The sequence below is a fragment of the Lytechinus variegatus genome, chromosome 16, assembly GCF_018143015.1.
Source record: "Lytechinus variegatus isolate NC3 chromosome 16, Lvar_3.0, whole genome shotgun sequence".
Classification (NCBI taxonomy): Eukaryota; Metazoa; Echinodermata; class Echinoidea; order Temnopleuroida; family Toxopneustidae; genus Lytechinus; species Lytechinus variegatus.
Genome location: NC_054755.1, coordinates 3,818,740 through 3,839,183, shown reverse-complemented (window position 1 = coordinate 3,839,183; position 20,444 = coordinate 3,818,740). Strand labels below are relative to the sequence as shown.

The 20,444-nt window shown below is 35.5% G+C and overlaps 1 protein-coding gene across 2 annotated transcripts; it reads right to left on the bottom strand.

Moving 5' to 3' along the window:
• Positions 1-923: 923 nt before the first annotated feature.
• On the bottom strand, positions 924-16,559 carry LOC121429913 (chordin-like protein 1). 2 transcript variants are annotated; one of them, XM_041627174.1, is made up of 10 exons: positions 16,360-16,559; positions 9,189-9,386; positions 8,385-8,554; positions 7,596-7,701; positions 6,749-6,934; positions 4,494-4,591; positions 3,921-4,023; positions 3,122-3,304; positions 2,239-2,346; positions 924-1,334 (listed from the first exon to the last, which is right to left on the bottom strand). In XM_041627174.1, exons 1-10 carry the CDS (start codon positions 16,439-16,441, stop codon positions 1,150-1,152), a joined length of 1,419 nt encoding a protein of 472 aa, XP_041483108.1. In that variant the 5' UTR covers positions 16,442-16,559; the 3' UTR covers positions 924-1,149. The 2 variants fall into 2 exon arrangements, with proteins under 2 accessions (XP_041483108.1, XP_041483109.1); XM_041627175.1 differs by lacking the exon at positions 6,749-6,934 and having other exon boundaries at positions 16,360-16,557.
• Between the last annotated feature and the right edge of the window lie 3,885 nt (positions 16,560-20,444).

The window sequence follows — 20,444 nt, the reverse complement described above, 5'->3', positions numbered from 1 at the left end:
TTTATTTATTATTTACTTATTTCTGTTTTCTTTAAACAGGATGGTCTCTTCAGAAAAAAAAATCTTTTCGAGAGAGCCCTGTATAAATAATACAATCATGATACAGTAAGTGTTATCAAGTCAAATAGTCTAGGTTTATTTTGAGAATGAATATCTAAATAGGTGCCATTGAAAGGATGTGATTTAATAAAATAAAAATCCTAAAATCTTATAATTTCTCACAATATAGTGCATATTAGGTATTTGTCCAATGAATTACGCCCGTTTGTTTTTTAAATTGAAAAAGTATTGTGACTGCATAATGATCCAAATATTTATGTGATTATTATAAGGCCACTTATAATGGTCATTATAAATACACTGCACATATATTCATACATATATAATCAATATTTTAGTATAGAATGCAAAAATATAATGCAACGTGTAAAAAACAACATTATAGGCACTTGCCTATTTACAACGCTTCAAAAAGTGATAGCTACCTTTTTTCTGAATATGTGTGCACATCACATCAAACAATCATTAATGTAAAAAAACAAATAGCTTTTTCATACCACAACATAAATAACGTAAATGATGGATAAGATTTAAGTCAAACATAGAGGAGCAGCTGACTTAAGTGAGTTGAAATGGCTACCCTGTGTAAATCTTTTTGGCATTAAAAAAATCACAAAACCCCCACAAGATTGAGATTTATTGAGGGAAAAGATAACATCAGGTAAAAATTCATCTCCAAAACTAAAATCATGATATTTAATAAGGAGAGGGAGGGTTGTGTATATAGTGAAGTTGAATGAAAACGTAATATTTTTTTCGTCAATCAGTCGATGTTTTTTTTCGAATATCTGCATTTATTTGCATGATTCCGATTTGCTTTCTATAAAACAATTAATATTCGATAAGTGTTAAAAATTACTTTAAAAAAAGGGAATAGATTTCTTATAGATTTTTTTTTCATCCCCCGAAAAACAGAACAACTAAATAACACAAAGTACATTAATTATAGTGAAACTCCAATTGCAATATATAAATCAGCTTTTTTTTAATACAACATCAAAGACAACATATATAAACACATACATTAATACAAATATAAACATTTGACAAAAAATATATGACAAATAAAAATATTTAAACTTATCGATGTTATCGCAAAATGTGCTCATCTCGTCTGGGTCTCGACTGCGACCGTGTTCTGACGTCACAATCACGTGACATTTCGATCTCTCTCGCTGAAAGACTTCTTGGTAACTTGAGGGCCTGCTTCACGCATCGAACGGCGCACCGCCTCTCCAGCCTTGCTTCTTTCTTTCTTAATTTTTGCACTTTTCCTGTACCACGAAAGAAAAAAAAAGGAATAAAATGTCATTATCGAAACTGGCAAGAAGTGCGGTCCAAGTAATTCTGAGTTTATGGTAAACTGGGAAAAATCCGGTGTTGGTTTACCACCAGCCCAGAATATAACCAGAAAAGTGTTAAACATCAGTTTGGTTTGGGTCCAACACCAGATAGGTGTTTATACAACACCAATCAATATTAAAACAGCATCGGCTTGATTCCAAACCGGTGTTAGTTGTTTCAATACTTTTCTAGTGTGGACATATATAGATTCCGAGCTGGTGTTAAATCAACACCGGAGTTTAGGATGAAATATGATGATGATGATGATAATGATAATGGTGATGATGATAATGGTGATGTTGATAATGGTGATAATGATGATGGTAATGATGATGATGACAATCATGACGACAGGTATTGTAACGATCATGGTAATGTTGATGATAATGAGGAGGATGGTGATGGCGATGATGATGGACAAAGAGGAGAAGACGGTGATGGTGATGATGATGAAGATGACGATCTTCCACCATGGTAGCGTTCAAAATAAATGTCTGGCATCTGCGTTGGATATGTGAGATTTACCATTGTGACCAATATTGCAGATAGGAAACTCATAATTATTCGCTCACTAATTTTCTTTCGAATCAAACTTAGCAGGCTTTCTCACTTAAGTATTGATTTGGTCGTCATCTATCAATCGTCCATTTAACGCTCTTGATTATTAATTTAAAATATTTTAAAGGAAAAATAACTACTGCATCACATTGTAAATGAAAATTAATGTCTAATGCGATTGCTTAACGTCAGCATATTCTCGATGGTATACTTTAATCTGTAGTATAGAAAATAAAATTAAAAAATATCTTTGAAATATATTTTATTGCTACTTACTTAATGTTGTTGCTCCAGAGAGATGAAATCGCCCCTCTCTATTTTCTGATAGCGCCCTTTGAAATCTTTCTGATGACACCTCCTCAATCACAAAATTACTTATTTGACCTATACGAGGTGAATAAAAAATAAAACGGTGGTTAATTCATAGTAACTACATAAATTTAGTGGATGAATTGAGCAAGAAGGAAATTAGAAAAAAATTATATCGGCTCACTATCTTTCACTTAGGGTTATTTTTTGTTTAATAATATAAAATAATAAGGAAAATCAAACTCGTGTTGCAATAATTTACATTGTCGCGAAAATGAAAGACACACTTCTTGACTTGAAGTATAAATTTTCAAGTCAGTTTTCCTGTGACCAAATGTATTTAATTAATCTAACATATATTCTTATTTCTTAACTTGGAATTGTCCCTATTCAGTCAGATGAAAATCCTGCTTGCCAAGAGCAAAAATGTTTCTTCAAGTATACATAGTAGCAAACCGAAAATAAAAAATTCTCAATATATTTTTTAAGAGCTTATTACATGGAAAAGGAAGTTAATGGCTTATCAAGTAGGGGCCTCGGAATAATTTTGATAGTGGCGGAGGGGGGAGCTGGCCAATCACAAATAGATTGTCACTTTTACGTTTTTGTACACGGTTTTTTGAAAAACCAGCCCCCTCCCCCCCTTCTGCGACCCCTGTCAAGTACCTTTTTCTTTTACATTTCTCTATCAGCTATTTATTTCCAATTTAAAATAAAATTTGCTCATTCATTTGTTTAATTATTTACACTTTGCTCTGATTATAGCCGGTGCACGGGAAAAAGGGCGACCGCAATTTATACATCTTATCTCACACAACATACCTCTTCTCTAATTGAAAAAAAAACTTACCTTCACTGAATGTCCATTTTCTAATTTCCACCTGATTTGTGACTACATTCTCTAGGGCATACATAAATGTTTGGGTGTGGTCAGTTCCTATTACGAGTTCAGGTTGGTATCTGTATAGGAGTGTAGATTCTCTGCCCTTTAAACACGCTGATGGTATGGGCGTTGGTTCGACCTCTGAAGTATCTGTGGTAGGAATATATTCAATTTTCAATTTAAAGTTTACTTTGGATAATATTTTGAATTTGATTTGAATTTGACTATGAATCTGATTTGAATGTGAATTTGAAAATCGAATTTAGTATTGAAATTTAATCTAAATTGGAATTTGTGTTCGGATTTGTTTTTTACTTGACATTGACCGTGAATTTAATAATTTGAATGTGAAAATCTGATTTAATGTGGAATTTAAATTTGAGTTCAGATTTGAATTTGATTATTGAATATTGAATTGAATTTGAATTTGACATTGAATGTTAATTTGAATCTTAATCGAATTTAATATTCATTTTGAATTTAAATTGGAATTTGTGTTCGGATTGAAATTCGACTTGACTTTGGTTGTGAATGTAATAATAATTTGAATTAGAAAATCTGATTTAATGTGGAATTTGAATTTGAGTTCAAATTTGAATTAAATTATCAAATATTGAATTTGATTTTGAATTTTAATTTGAATCTAAATTCTAAATCGATTCGAATGTGAACTTGAATTTTAATTTGGATTTGAATTTCAATTTCAATAGAATTTGAATTTTGTATGAATGTTCTTTGCTTATTAAGAGAAAACGTAGTTCCTCACCTGGGCAAACTTTACAGCACTGATTGGAGACATACTGTGGGTTTCTGCAGGGCAATTCCTCGTCTGATGGACAGGATATACGATTGCATGTCGTTTCACCATCCTGTGTTAAGGTGATAATACCAAACAAACTTATTAATATGAGCCATTGGAATAAGACATTAACCTCGTAAATTCATAAACATGTAAAGAGAAAGGTACAGTGATAATAAATCGCCCCAAAGAACAATTTGAACAAGACCAAATGTTGCTAAGAAGAACAAATCTATATATAACTAAAGGTATACTATACCGGGCTATTTTGGAAATTCGTGATAAAGGCCACCTTACTTTTTATTTTAATACGTATAATAATAAGTACACAGTCCTGTAATCCTTTGACAATAAATTCTTCTAATTTGAACTTTTTTTCTTTCCTTCCTTTTCTCTTCGACATTAATTTGATCACTTGGTAAAACCAGTGAAGGGGAGGGGGTCGCTTCCGTTCCCCCCTTCCTCGTGCCAACATCTATTCGCCTATCGCTTACAAAATGCATTATTTTTTGTCGAAGAATAATGATAAAGTTATCTTACCTGACATTGACATAAGATGCAATCTACTCTACCAAACGGAAAGAGAATTGGATGCCACGTCTCCCCGCTTTGGTAAGTTTTTCCGTTCGATTCACAAGCTGGAAAAAGAAACAAAGGAAAGATCATCAATGACATATGATATTGGATCTCCGGCAATGGCATACCTAAAGGGCGGGGAGGGGTAGGAGAGGGAGAGTGCCCCCGACAGAAATTTAATTACTTTTCTTTAAACTTCTTTTAATAAGTCGTCAGAATTTATTTGGACCGAGAAAGTGCTTTTGGGGTTGGCGGCCCCTTTTGCATTCCCTTATACGACGTTTTCTCAAGAACGCCACATCCGGACTCATAGGGATTCAAACAACACCGCAGCAATATTATCTTACAATAGCCACACTCGACCCAGGAGAGATAACTTCGATGAATTTTAGGATGGGTGTCAACTTGATTAAGTGAAAGGCTTGTCTCATTCTATTCTATCTAACATAAGTGACCTCACGATTCAAAAGAAATTCTATCCATATCGGCCATGTTGAAAGACAGTCAACCAATCAAGGATTTAATTCCAGCAAAAAAGGAGAAGCGGGAAGAGAGAACGGGGACACATCTTTCAAGACGATATCTCACGTCGGATGTGTGTCCTTAACGTCTTTCACAATTCCAAGAATCAATTTCTTTTCATAAGATTCACTCCACGTCTCTGAAAACAGTGTGTCTGTGCACTTTGAAAGCCGTCTAACTAACATGTTTAACCGATTATAGGGATGATTTACATTATATCTCAGGATGAAATAGTCAAGAAAATATCCTGTACATGTATTCCGGCCTCTCATACCTTCTTCTGATATGAGAAATATCATATTAAGAATACACAATTAATAATTAGATGAATATGTCCACGACATTTATATTTTGGAGCAGCGTGACGCGGTGATATATGAAGCTATAAACCAATAATTATCACCATTAAGAAGGGATAAATTACATTTACAATGATGAGCGATTAAAATCTACAACCCCTTTTAGTTTTAAATAATTTAGTGAAATTATCAATAACAATTATTATTGGTGTAATCATGAAGGGAAGACTGGGAAAAGAAGGGTATGCATATAGTGGTAAAGTGAGACCATGTGCAAGGTTGATGGGGAGTAAATCCAGGAAATTGCCGTCACCACATTACCAGTGTTTACACAAGATCAATACTCAGACTTTTCATGATCGGATAATACTTGAAGAATGTATTGAATATTCCTCTGATTTTGCCAATGTTTGCATACCTAAAGACTGTCATGCCCAAAAAAATAATGATGAAAAATACTTGCGCAAGGGGGAAGAGAACTGTTACCCCCCCCCCACGAAATGTTGAAATCTTCATTCTTTTTACTGAAAATTTTCACGAAATTATGAAAACGTGTGCACGAAATCCTTTGATGTCACTTTACATGTAGAAAATGATAAAGCGCCACATGGCTCGGGTTTCTTTGAAAAAGTGTCCTAACCCCCCCCCCAAAAAAAAAAAATTATGCATACGGTCATAAACCCTTCGCAAAAACAAGGTGAAAAATTGAAGGCAATTTTAATTTCCCATCAAAATCAAATTTCATAATACATTGGCCTTTAAACCCAATTTCCCGAAAAAAATCGAGAGGTGGCTCATCTAGGTGCACGAACGAAAGCATTGGCCCATGACCTCATACTGTGACGTAATGAGCAAAGGAAACGAGGGGGTACAACATGGCAAATTTCGTGAGCGAAAGAAGTGAGCGATTGAAAATTTTGTCTTTTAAAAGCGAAATCTAATTTCAATATTTGAAAATATAGCTCCTTTGTCATAGAACATTGGGGTCTAGTGCCCCCTCTTTCTACACGTAGGCCCTCACATACCATTTTAAACAAAATCCCAACAAACCAAGGCTACGAAAGCGGAAACGTTTAGTGGAGGATCGAAACGGAATCATCGTTTTATTCGGCAGACGAAGAGTGAGAGGGTAATACATCTTCCGGTGTTGCCATGGATACAGCGTCCCTGGCTACGAACAAATCCGTATGGCATGCGTGAAATTTGCATCTTTGACTTACACATTTAGGCCAAGTTTCATGTTTAATCATGGATATACGAGAATATACTAGAATCCCTGGTTCACCATGAGAGAAGAGACAGAAGATAAGGAGGGGGGGGGGTAAAAAAAAGGATGAGAAAAAGAAGGATTATATTTTCTGCATTCTCTTTTGAATGACAACAAAATAAAACATTTACCTTGTTGATCGCCGTCATCTTCTGGAATACTACTCGTAGTACCAAAACCAGAGAGAGGAATTGATGGGAAGTTATTGATGAGGGGAACGTTGTTGGTTTGGAGGAGAGTATTAGGATTAATAGCCAGGTCAAGATCGTTTACTTCCGGGTTAGGTTCTAAGATTTCCTGGGTTTGCGTGGTTCCATCTAAGAAAGGAATAGATGAAACCGTCTCAATAAATATTGTGTTAGTTATAATGAGAAATAGGTATAAGAATAAGCCCTTGTTTATTTTCTTAACCTTCAGATATCAGCAGATTAGGTCCATGATAGAGCATTTTGGACCTCGTTTCTCTAAATAATTTTTTAATCTATCAAATTGATATAAACTTTTGAAAAACTTGTCAAAATTTGAATAAAAGAATAGTAAAACAATGAATAATGCTTTAATAATTGAAATGTGACCAAAATCACCTTCATTTTAGAGCAGCTCCCCTTTCGCTTGTCATTTTTTTCTAACCAAAATTACACTCATTTAAGAGTGATAAACTTTTTTGCTTGTATTATTTTTTCAAAACCAGCACCTCTCTCAAAATAACCATTCCTAGGCCCCAGATTTGTACCATGATTGCGTAAAATACACCAAAAGAATTGTAAGGATGTGACGACGATCATGATGGTGATCGACTTGAAGATAATGACGATGGATAATGCTGGTGCTCTTAATGATATTGATAAATATTAATCACAATCACCATCATAATAAAGAAAGAAAAGATTGACTGATAAATGCGATATATATATATTGTATTTCCAATTAAGTCTATTTCAAAGAGATAGATATATCAGATATATATTGAATAGATACCTTCAAATACACATACTGGGCAACAAGAATCGGAATAAACAACTTGCTCGGCCTCTGGACAAGACAGTGGTAGACACGTCTTCAATGCGCAGTAGATTCTACCCAACTGATGGTGAAAATAATAAAAAATATATCCGATGATTAATATGTATCAGGAAAAAATGTTGTAACTAGATTTTATATTTTTGAATATTACGAGTTTCACGTTGTTAGTTATTAGGATTTACTGATAATTTGATAAGCAGATTCATTTTCACAAAACGTCATGTTCCAATTATCAATACGCGGAAATTCGAAATATCTAATTGTAATATCTTTGTGGTAACATAACATGATCCACATCCTGTTTGAAAGATGAAAGCAAGTCAAGATTGATAATGAAATTATGATACACTTTGTAGGCCTAGATGAAATACTTTCCTAAAAAAAATAATGGTTGATAAAGGAACCATTAAATCTGTTACATCTAAATTGATGAATGTTATATAAATGAAATAATGAGGACAAGTAGTTGATAGAGATTACTAACAGTAATGGACCTAAACAATCCTTTAATTGTCCCGAATTCAATAATCACGTATAACACTTATGAAAAGCGATGGACCTAAAATAGATCCTTGCGTTACCCCGAATTTCCATATCCATTGATTAACATAAGGTTTTATACTTGGATCTAGAGTTACAACAAGTTTAATCATAATTGACAATAATAATGAAAAGCCTTGAATTATCCCAATTTTACATGTTGCTCCATATGAATATGATTCCATATTAACATTGTCAATTTACCGTGCATCCACACTGCGCGCATTGGTCCTCTCTCCGCGATGTAAATAGATCATCCACGCTGAAGAGATCCCCATGTTGAAGGGTCTTCCCCTTGTATTCACACCCAGGGTAACGGGGCGCCTCCTCTTCAACCGGTGCGACGAGGGGAGCTTCTGTGATTGTCTCAGGATCTACAGAGGTTGGGTTGGGAGAGAATGGAATTGATGGACATGATGGAAGGGAAAGAAAACATTCAAGCTCTGGTTCAACGGTTTCTAGTCAGTTTCATTTTACAGATATAAAATAATTTAGAAATATATATATATGATTATTAATCAATAAAATGTAAAAATGTTTTTTCATAGCAAAGTTCAATTTTTTTGTAATAAAAAATGTTTATCGACAATGGTGACATAATGCAGAGGCGTTTGCAAGGTGGGGTGGAAGGTGACTTCATAGGGAAGGGAATAATTTGTTCTCGATTAAATTGCAGGAGTAGATGGGTACACGACCCAGGTTATCTTCTCCTTTCTTCTCTTTATTATTATTTTTCTAATAATTGAAAATCTTTTCATCACAGGGGCGGGGCACCAAATCGTTGTATCATCACCACATATTTCCAAATCTACTTTCATAAGTTCGCAAACAAGATATCTGCAATAAAAATATAATTAATGCTTGCAAAGTGATGGAACATGACATCGAAACTCGAAAGGCAGTCGCATAATTTGTAGGTTTACTGACATCATTTTTGTGTTTTTTCGTGGGGGGGGGGGGGTGTAGATGTCTTTATAAAGGTCTAACAAGGACTAAAATGCAGCTCACCTGGGCAAATTAAACAGCACTGTCCCGGTATTCTCCTTGGCGATGAGCAGGTTGGTCGAGGACACTCCTCTCGCGTACAGGTGACATGATCGTGTTCAATACAGGTACATGTTGTACATGGATCTATACCAGTTGGTATGAGATAGGGGTGCCAGGATTCACCCAGTCTGTAAGTCCGACCACCGAATGGACATTCACCTACCAAGAAAAACAAAATCTCCTTTTGAACTAATGGGCTCGTTCAAATGTACTTTGTTTGTTTCATCTATTGATCAAGGATGTACTTGGTTAATACTGTATTCATTTTATTCGACGTCTATTTTTAATAGCGATATGTTTATGTATATTTTTTCTTCTAATTCGTTCATCCATTCGTTTTATACTGATGCATCTATCTATATATCATGTAATGTTTTATGAATTCATGAATGATTTTTTTTAATTATTGATGAATATATTTAATCATTCGTTTATTAAATTTTGTATGCATGCATTTAAATTTCAAGTCATTTTCTTCGTTAATATTCAAATTCCATTTAAACTTGACTAAAAGATTGAAGAGTTGAACTGTTGCTTACAGATAAAATTGCTTATTTCAGTACAACGGGTTTTATTCATCTGTGATTGACTTACATTGTCATTAGTTTGTTTCCAAGTTGGAATATCTTGGCAGATATTCACTGCGGTTTTTTTTTTCATTTAAACATAATTGCTTACAAGTATGCTAAGAAATGGGTTTCAATTGATTTTCGGAATGATTTATTTCATTGGTGTACTAATAATTGGTATAAGAATTTGGAATTCGGACGCATGTCTAGAAAAAAAAACATAAGTGGCGAAAAATACTGCATGCTTCGTGTTTCTTAAATGATAGACAGTTGTTTGCATCGCTCTCGAGAATGAAAAAGACCCTTGTCTTCCTAGAGAGCGTTTAATAAGAGTACTTTTCTTGTCAGATGTTTCAAAGTCTCTGTTATTCGACAGTTAGAATAGTAATAGTCAAAGACCTCACAAGTTCTCAGCCAATCAAAATCAAGAAAAGTTGTCACTTGTCATACGGCAGATGTTGATTAAGTTCCCGTTGCATTAAGTTCACGACGTAACTTGTCGAATTTGGAAAATTAACTTTGATAAGAATGGGCCTACGAATCTTATGGTTTTTATCCATCGCAAATCTCAACTGTCTTTCATCTCGTATGTTATTCTCAGTCTGAGTCTTTCTCACATTCCCTAAACTAATAAACAAAACTTAGGATGAATATCTATGATGGTGGCAGGGCCATTATTGTAAAAGCTTCAGAGTTACAAAATGTAGACTCTGAGTTTGTCTTTTCAATCATAATCTTTCAGAAACGAAATGTTTGAATGTGAACCGTTAATCAAACATTGTTAATACCGTCTAGCTTCAGGACTTTTGTTTCTATCGAGTATCGTTCTTTTGAGTGCGTATCCCCGCGGCGTCTCCTTTTTGCATGGCGTCGCTCTCGGATACTTCACCCTCCTCTTTTGGGCACCACACGACCCAGCCAACGCACCAGGACACCTCGTTGTCTCGCTTCTTCACAATCCATTCTCACTGTAATTGCAAGAGACCACCCCGAGAAACCTGTCTGTCAAGAACTCTCTCTCCCACTCTTCCATTGTTCGAGGATGATAAGTCGAATGATGATGATCCCTGCCTTCTTTAGAATGTGTGTATAGTCAAATAATAGCCCTACTTGTTAAGGAGGACAGGAGAACGGCGACTCCTTTCTCCCCGCGAAGAATTAGCGCCATTGTTGCAATTGTGCTCTACGGCGTCTTAAACAACAGACGACACACCACTTAAGAACAGAAAGTGTTGGCGCGCTTTTGTTGCGCGCCTTGTTGTGTACACTGACTTTCTGATGAATGACATGTTTGTAACTGATGCTGTCCATTCATAGTGGAGTGTAAATCGCTCTCGTGATTGCATGCACAGATTAAACTCGAGTGTTTAACGGGATAATGAGGCACCAAATCTCTTTTTTTTTCTCGGACAAATCGGGGACATCACTCACTGAAAGGCTCGACACGTCGTAAGGGCGAGACTGGGGAAAGACGCTAGCGAGAAATGGTCTGTATTTTCTTTAATGATTGACGATGCCATCATTCTTTGAATAAAGTTAGAACCTACCACCCCCTTTCTCCCTTCCTCCTCCTCTCTCTCTTTCTTTTTTCTCTCTCTCTCTCCCCCTCCTTTCCCTTCTCCCATTTAATTCACTTTCAAGTCGTGTGTCTCGGATTTATTTGACAACACTCAGACAGATGAAAGACTGGCGTTCGTCGTCTATATACCATGACCCCGGTGAGATCGAGACCAACCTTATCACTCTTTACAGTGTCAAAACAACTTCGAGATGGAGATCGCAGGCCATTTGTGGCTCCATGAAGTTCGGGAATGCCCCGTTTAATATATATTTGGAGTGTCAAATATGATACATGGCTTAAGGCGACAAACGGATAGACGGGCTCGAAGAAGATGGGGAAATACTGATAATGGAGTTTAAAATAGTTTGGAGAGCGAAATGACCTTTTTTTCTGAATTCAATGAGAGACAAGGCTTTTTGTATACGATATCGGGTTAAAAAGTATACATGATATATTTTGTTTAAATGTTTGATAAGGAAAATGTGAAGAAACACCTTTACAATATTACATTTATCCCTCCCTTATCTTTTCTCTTTTTTAAAGTATCGCACACACACTGATGTTATATAAAATACTTTACAATCTGAGTCGTATACGGTGAACATTATAAAAAAGTAAGATTCCATTTTAATAAAGTTTAAATACATTGTTCGCAGACAAGCCTTTATAAGAATGTTATTTGCAATTAATATCGCACGAACCATGACTCAATCTAGATCACTATTCCTTTTAAATGTATTTTAGAGACGAAATCAGCTTTTTTACATTCTCTTTTCAAGTTCTCGTTTTGTTTTGTATTTTCATCCTTTTCTGTTTACATAGCAATATTCAGGACCAGGCATAATTGGTAAAAATAGAACAAAAATAATACTTCAGTTCTATATTTTCACGTGAAATTTGTTTTTCTTTGGTACTGTGGACTGGCTAATAGATAAACGAAAGACATGCATGTGGATGCGAGCACACTTTCACACCCTCGGTCGCACCCTCATTCACTCACGCACTCACTCACACTTTCCCCTCCCATACACATCATACCTTGCATCATTAAAACTCGGCGTTGTGGCGTGCACCTGTAATCTGAGCCTAAGATGTGTTTGGAAGTTATAATGATGCGGAGGGTCGAGGTTCGAGCAATAGTCACGTCTTCGGGTGGTGGTGACAAAGGACGATCAAGACGTAAATAATCATATCTGATTGATACACGTCCGATGACAAAATTCAGGTACACACCCACCCTCAGACACACACACACACACACACATACCCTGATTTACACAATTAGGTTTAATTTCGCTGTGGATGACATCTTTAAACACATCATAGCGCAGCATAGCCTTCCCAAGGAACATCAGCTAATGATTCAACGAAAGTCATTAATTACTCTTCTGTGTTCATATCCACGAAAAATCTTCATTCGGGGGGAAGTGGAGGCACAAACGATCCAATATAAAGTGAAAAGCAGGAAGCAATAAAAACCATTAGCCCATCCTTCAATTGAAATTTCTATTTTAATGCCATAAGTATTCGTCGAATAATCTTTGACTTGTACCGAATCTTAAACTGTTGCCTTTCTTCTACAATTATCTTTCTGTGATTTACCCATTTTATTCCATTATATGAAAATATCAGGTCATTTCATTACAGCTTTACAATCTAGTACTATGGCTAAAACGTCGATCTTTTTTGTAATCTGCAACCAAAATTGCCCACTGGACACCACTTAAATGACAGCCTCTGTCAACTGAATTGTATACCTCTCAACCTCAATATAAACGTCTCCTATATATCTCACAAGAAAATGATATCCCTTTTGATTTCGTGTCGAACAATACTTCAAGACCCAGGTGAATGATCGCTCTGCACTATATCTGACAGAAACCAAGCTTCAAATATCCCCAAATCTCTTTGTAAAGCGTAAATCCGTTAATCGCTTGTTTATACTTAAGTGATTCTGGCCGCATCCCGATGAAAAGGTTTCGGAGCTGCAAGTAACCATGAGTGATTATCAGGCACACTGATGCAACCGAATCAGGACCGATCAAATATTTCACGTGATCCTATGTGACAAATCATCGGTCGATTTGGAGTTGGTCGGGTTGGTTGGGACCGTAGCATTAGGTATGGCAGGTATTTCAAAGTAAGACAACAATTCACATTTCCAATTTCTTTCCGCCGATGTGCTGGCAGTAAACAACAGGTAGCCAACCGTGGGACTGTTGGCTAAACAAGACTGATGTGGTATGACTCGGAAATTTATAAGAATAGTATGTACTTGTATAAACAGAAGATAGCATTCTTAAAGAGCTTCCCGATGACAAATAAATAGTTAAATGCAGATTACAAATATTTCTTGATATAAATGACGTATTTTTTACCCTGTCACCGTTGATTCTTACATTCCATAAGAATCACGAGTCAAACCTTAAGGTCGCAGATAGGGAATTGATTAGGCCTACTGGTAGGTATCTTACAAGTAGAATCATGGTCTAACCAGGGCAGTGTGAGTCCACTACCCTGGTCTAACCCTCGTGGAAGGAACACATTTCACGTTCTTGGTGACTATACCTTATCTCTCTGGACATCGAAAAAATCATGCAACATCAATGATGAAACTTAAGCTCTATTTCTCATTTCATTACTCTTGTTTAAATTCTTTGTTGTTTTAATCATGTACATAATTTGTAAATAGTGTGATTTTTTTCTTATGGCCATGGTCTTGCCGATGTATCAAACAATTAAATTTTGGCAAGAAACTTTGATATAATAATGATAGAAACGCAATTATTTGGAAAATAAAAACAAAAACATTAAACTATTTAAAGTAAAGTATAATAAAATGGGTGAAAACGTCTAGTTGCTTCGAAGCTTTAAACCTATTTTGACGCTGTCATCGATTTCAGTAAAGTGAATTGATATGCATTTCCGAGTGACTTAATGTTCAAAGAGAGAACTTGATTGTGAACACACCGCTAAGGTAAAATGGAGTCTAATGAGAATTTTGCGTTTTATTTTATTTTCAATATACATATTCTGCGTCGTATACCAAGTGTAGAAAGTAGTCTTTTTACCTTTTATCATCGAAACGCAAATCACAATGTAATGAATATCAGTGGATTCTTCAAGCAACAGCGGAAACTAACAAACAAACAAATAAAAATTTGTTTTGTCCGAATATATTTCTGGCGCCCCATCTTTCATCCTGGCAGCCAGGGCGTTCCGCTCAACCGAACCCTTTCTTCATCATCATGCTGGTTTTATGAAACCACCACTCGGTTACATAGTAAATCGCGAATTAAGAGATTTTCAGCAAGAACATATACAGGCCAATATCCTTTCCTTTAGACCCCAACCATGAAATAACTCCTTCCTACCAACCCCCCTGCACCCTTCCTTAAGTCTTTCACGACTCCCAAGGGGAACAGGTATCGAATTGTCTTCTAAGGTCGGAACAAAGATGTCTTCCTTCATCCTATAAGTATACCTCATTTCAGAAGCACATCCGTTTCACTTACCCACCAGTACCGCTATGGGACCGTTTAAGAACCAATTACGGAGTTTTTATACCAGGATTTGTGGAACGATCAATTGGTTAATTGATTCGAGAGAAAGAGTCAAGAAAGAGACATAATGGCGCCATGCTTCGAAATGATGGGACAAAATAGTAAAATATATTGTAATTGGAGCCGGATTTCCAGATTTGTAGTCTCTATCAATATATTATCAGTGTATGCAGTTAGCATGTGAATAAAAGTCAGTTGGTATACGAATAGATTTTATTGCCTGGTTAGAAAAATAAAGAGAAATACCGAAAGTACCAGGTTATGGGGGTATAGATTCAGACCTTGTTTTTTTATTCGAATTTCTGACTCGGATCATTCGCAATTTTATGTCTTAGGGGGTTAACGTAAGTTTTGTTACCCTTAGCTTCATGATATTTTATTTGCATTTTTTTCTTCGCTTTGTTGTCCATCAATTTCTGATTCAATTTATCAAATACACGGGAAAAACAAACAAGCATTTTAAATCTGTGATAAAGACAATTTCCATCGGTAAAAAAAACGAAATTGATTGAATTTAGTATGATTTGATATAAATCTAGTTCCGGTTGATATTACAGGAACTCACTTGAGCCAACCTGAAAACAATTTGAGTCTTAGTTTTGAAATGATTTGATTTGAAATATTATATATAGGAGATTATTACAGATAAGTGAAGAATTACATGTTTATTTCTTTTATAAATAACGAATAGAGTCGCAAATCTTGTGAAATAATTTATGGTTACGTTTCAAAAGTATGCAAATATTTCTTAAGAAAATTAATCATAAAATCAATCTCTATCAGGAAGGGAAAATGATGGTAGTCTTTTTAGATCAATGCTCTGTGGTGGAGAAAGTTTTGTAATGTCGGGCTCATATATAGTTTACAAATGCTTTCCATATCTTTTGAAAAAATAAATATGAAAGACAGCAACCAATTACATAATGAAAGTCTTTAACTGCTTTAGCGACTAACTAGTGTCAGAGAATTTGAACAGAAAAACGACATTTTTGTTCATTTCCCATCACTAAACATTACAATTTGCTATGCATTGCAAAAAATCATTCTCTTCTAATCTCTTGATCTTAATTAACTGAATAATTTTATCAAATATGAATTCTTGAATATATACAATATACACTTAAGTGTCTGTGTTTGTAATAAGAAAACAAACCTGATCAAACTATATCCGTGCTAAACAAAGCAGGAACTTGAAAGGCCTTTCAACTTGAAAACTTGTGACGATTCAAAATCATATCTGCATATTATAGAGTGAGTCATCGAATGATTGTAAAATAAACTCAAACTGTAGATATAAATGGAAGACGAAATAATATCTAATAACTTAGACACTTGTACCAAACAAGCATGTATGTTCTTTTTTACCACGTATTATTGGGTAAATTGTTATCCAACATTTTTTAGAGGAGAAAAGTAATAGAAAGTGATAATTTTCTCACCTGTTTCTGTTGGACCTGCTACTGATAAAGTCACTGTTGCTAAGATCCAAAACACTCCAATATTCATTATCCGATCTGCCATGGTGACGAATTCACAAATGTCTGCAAGAAAATCAAATATTAACCCGAAAATTTCAGTTATTTTACGGCAATATCCAGAAAAAGGACACAGTTTCGGACAAATCCCAAAAAAATGAAAATGTATTTAGTCTCAAGCACCCATACTACTTTCTCTGTATAAGTTCTTTATGAAAGCAGGATGCTAAGTTGAAGATCTCTTGCCTTCTATATCTCCCAATCGCCTTGGCTCAAAGTCACATTAGCGAACGGCTAGCAAAATGCGGGATGATTATTCAAATAATTACTTCCGAGCAAGCGAGAGTTGTCAAAAGTTTTCTAACATTTCAAGAACTTGACATAAAAAGCTGTCTTTCCCCAAAGTTATGCGGAGCGTTCCATTGAGAAGGAATTGTCAATGCTCTCACGGGCGATTCTTGCTAAACTGCTCAGACTTGGTCGCTTGATCGACTCAGATTAGCCTTGTGATGATGGAAAGAGAGCACGGAAGTGAGAAAGTCAGAAAGTCACAGAGAGAGAGAGAGAGAGGGGGAGAAAGAACTTTTGTTATCCTGCAGACGACATTACTTCTGATCAATGGGAGGGAACCCAAGTGCCCGGGGAAGGGCGCCTGCATTTTGATTCCGAGTAAAGTTTGGCTCTCGCCAGCCCTTTAGTAAATAAAGTAAACAAGATTCTATGAAGCATTGGGGGTAAGAAAGAGAACGAGAGAGAGAGGGGGGGGGGGAGATGGAACACATACTCGCATTAAAAAAAATCACTAAATTACTCGTTTACTCATGCAGATTGTCTTCAGTTCCTTCAAAACACTGTTTATTGTGAGTACTACTTATTGCTACTATTTTGATCCCACCGCTGCCACCGAAAGTAAGATGACTTTCCCAAAGTGATTTAGAATCTCAACCAGGGGCAGTGACACATGGAGGGTAGGGCCGACCGCCCCATGATATTTCGTGTCGTGAAAGCGGGGGGGGGGGGTAAGGAGATGGAGAAGAATAGGAGATAAAGGAGAAATAATAGCATAAGGGATATATTTGATTGCTCCAAATTATCTCTCTGAATGAATCCAAGCATACACTCCCAGGAGTTCCTTTCGTTCTGCAAATCATTTTTTTTAACTGTCAAAATAGCAAAAAACATTTTTTTGTGTGTGATAGGTCATTTTCAAGCTTTGACCCACAACTGTGGAATACTCTTCCAGTTTCCCTTCGCTCAATCCCCAATATCACAATGCTCAGATCAAAATTAAAAACTTAACTCCGTGGAAAAAGCATATTCAAAATTGTTCCATTCATATTGGTCTTGATATTTTTTTTTTGGTTAGTAATGTAAATTTCTAGTTCAATTTTGTTTGTATATTTCTAATTTTCCACATGGTAAAGCGCTTTGATACGGATCTCATGAAAAGCGCTATATAAGGCCAGTTACCATTGTTATTATCATTGGTTATTTAATTATATTATACTCCAACTATTCGAGAGATCGTCCCCCTAACAACTCTAACCACGCTCCTAATCTACATTGTACTAAATTGCGATAAAAATAAAACGAAAAGTAAAATAGGGAAGATAAAAATGTTCCACTGCAATTGACATTAGATTTTGCTCAATTTTTGTCAATCTTCATAGTTTCTCGATTCGATACTGCAAACATGGCGGAAATAAGAGAGCATGATCTTGGTTTATAGCACGTGTAATTAGAATGGAATCAACGAATATCAAACATTTTAATATCTCATTCATCATCTGTTCATTGCTAATAATCCTCGAAAGGGGGAAATCCAATTTTCAATCGTTGAAATTGATTTGGGGGAATCACGCATCTTTCATTTATTTAGAATCTCTATTAAGATTTTGCAAGAAACTTCAATTGATTACAAAACTACATGTATTTGGGGTCTCCAAATCAATCGTAATGCCTTTCAATCGATATCTGATCAATTACAACGATTGCAACAATTAGTACCACTGATTTTCTACTGCCAAAATCGATCTTTCTGTAAACTGCAACTTACACATACATGAAATTGATTGCAACTCTCTTCTTACGACATCCCTATGTGTTCTAAATACATCAATTTCAAGTCTAATTGGCGCCTTTAACGAGTTTTTCATCGCGACAAGGAAGATCTTGGGGATAGTTTTACAGTTGACTTTAGCTTGCTTGGTATTTGAAACTGGACCGCTAACGCCCAGGAGCAGTGGTTTCACGGTACTAGTTCTACTTCCTTTTAGCGGTTGCTGGCTAACGATCCATGAAGAACAACACTCTTTTCACATGAAAAAACTAAACCAATGACAGGATGATATACGAGCTCAAGATACTTGACAAATTAGGATATTTAAAATTGATTGGGATCATCAGTTAATGTAGGATAAAAAACCCATAATACTTCTAAAGTATACATGTATCTATTATTTTGTCAGTATAGTATCGTCAGTATTCCTTAATAACATCCGAAACAGGAAAGAGAATGTATTTGCATTTCCCCCTAAAATGTGTTTGTAACTGCTTTCTACTTACTTTTCAATGCTAATTGCCTTTATATTTAGTACACAACTTCGACCAGAGCATCTCATAAGTGAAGTAATGACAATAAACTTTAAATAACTTTTTACAAGAATTTTGTTGGACACATTACAATTTACGTTTTATTCTTATCTTTGTTCCATACTTTTATTATTATTTTCAGACTTGTATGACTTCTTCTGAATGTTATCATTTACTTTCATTTATTTCCTTACTTATTTATATATCTTAAACATTTGTTCATTTATGTATGGATTCATTTATTTACTTTAGTTAAAGTTTTTTTTCATTTGCTCGCTTGAATTTTCAATTTTATTTGTCTGATTTTGCTTTCTACAGTGTATTTTAATAATTTCGAACCTCTCCTTGTTACCATTTTTTAAAAACAACACCGAAGCCGCCCCTGAACATCTCTCATGGGTATGGTAACAAACGATGGGCATAACGTAAAACGGTCACACCCCCCGCGGATAGCCGCTGTGATAATTGAGTGTTACCCATACCTTGGTGCCTGAATCAATTGACACTCCCCTTGGAGGACCATTCCCAGCCGTCTGTACCCCTAGGAGGTACAAGGGAGGGGCGGAGAGCCCAGGTACAGGGGTAAAAATGAGAAGGGGAGGGGCTTTAAATTTTAGCACTATGCGCCACGCAGTGAAGGAACATTTACAAAAGGGTTTTGCCAGGTGAACTTTAATTCCCGAAGATGGTGAAAAGGGATACAAGTTTAAATTAATTAAAAGTGACTGTCTTTTTCTATATACGTACATGGCTCTTTGCAGCAGTAAGACCTTCCAATCGATTTTCTTCCTGCCTCTGCAATATTACAGTAGGGCCTATGTTATCCTCTGTAACAAATTTAGATCTATTTGAAAATAATTGGCAATGCCTCAGTAAGTATAAGTAAGAAATTCTGGTAAAAAAGTGTCCCCTCCCTTGGAAAGAAACTTGCTCCATTAAATTTGATGATAAAAGTTTCAATTATGGCAAGATTATTATACCCTTCAGAACATGTTATCTTGTTTGACGTTTGTGTTCTTTGAGTGGATAGACTTCAATAATGAACAATACGAATTGTGAACATGTACAGGCGAATTTATTATTTCATGTACGAATAATTTCAAATTGCACCTCCGAATACCTAGAGACAGAGCCAGCTACATTTCTGACCAAGTAAATCATTTCGACAACGCAACTTTAAGTATTTGAATATCTTATCGAGCCAGTTTAACTGAAATCATGGAATCGCTTTTCAAGAAGCTTTGCTGGCATGTCAAATTATAATAATGAACAATGATATATGCGATATATTAATATCAGATTTGCGTCAGATAATTATACAACATCGTACTTATTTGCCCAAGAAGCGCTTGTGTGTCCACGTACATGATGTAGGTTAATTTGAGTCACATTTCAAATCGCTCCATCCACCTCAAATAGTCGACAGTTTGGTTATCAAATTCCCAATCAAAAGAAAG

Excerpts from the sequence above, each read along its gene's own strand:
- LOC121429913 (XM_041627174.1), bottom strand. The coding sequence starts at position 16,441 with ATGGCAGATCGGATAATGAATATTGGAGTGTTTTGGATCTTAGCAACA. Across the intron at positions 9,387-16,359 it reads AGCAGGTCCAACAGAAACAG|GTGAATGTCCATTCGGTGGT; the intron begins GTGAGAAAATTA and ends TTTTCTTGGTAG. Across the intron at positions 4,024-4,493 it reads GCATCTTATGTCAATGTCAG|GATGGTGAAACGACATGCAA; the intron begins GTAAGATAACTT and ends ACCTTAACACAG.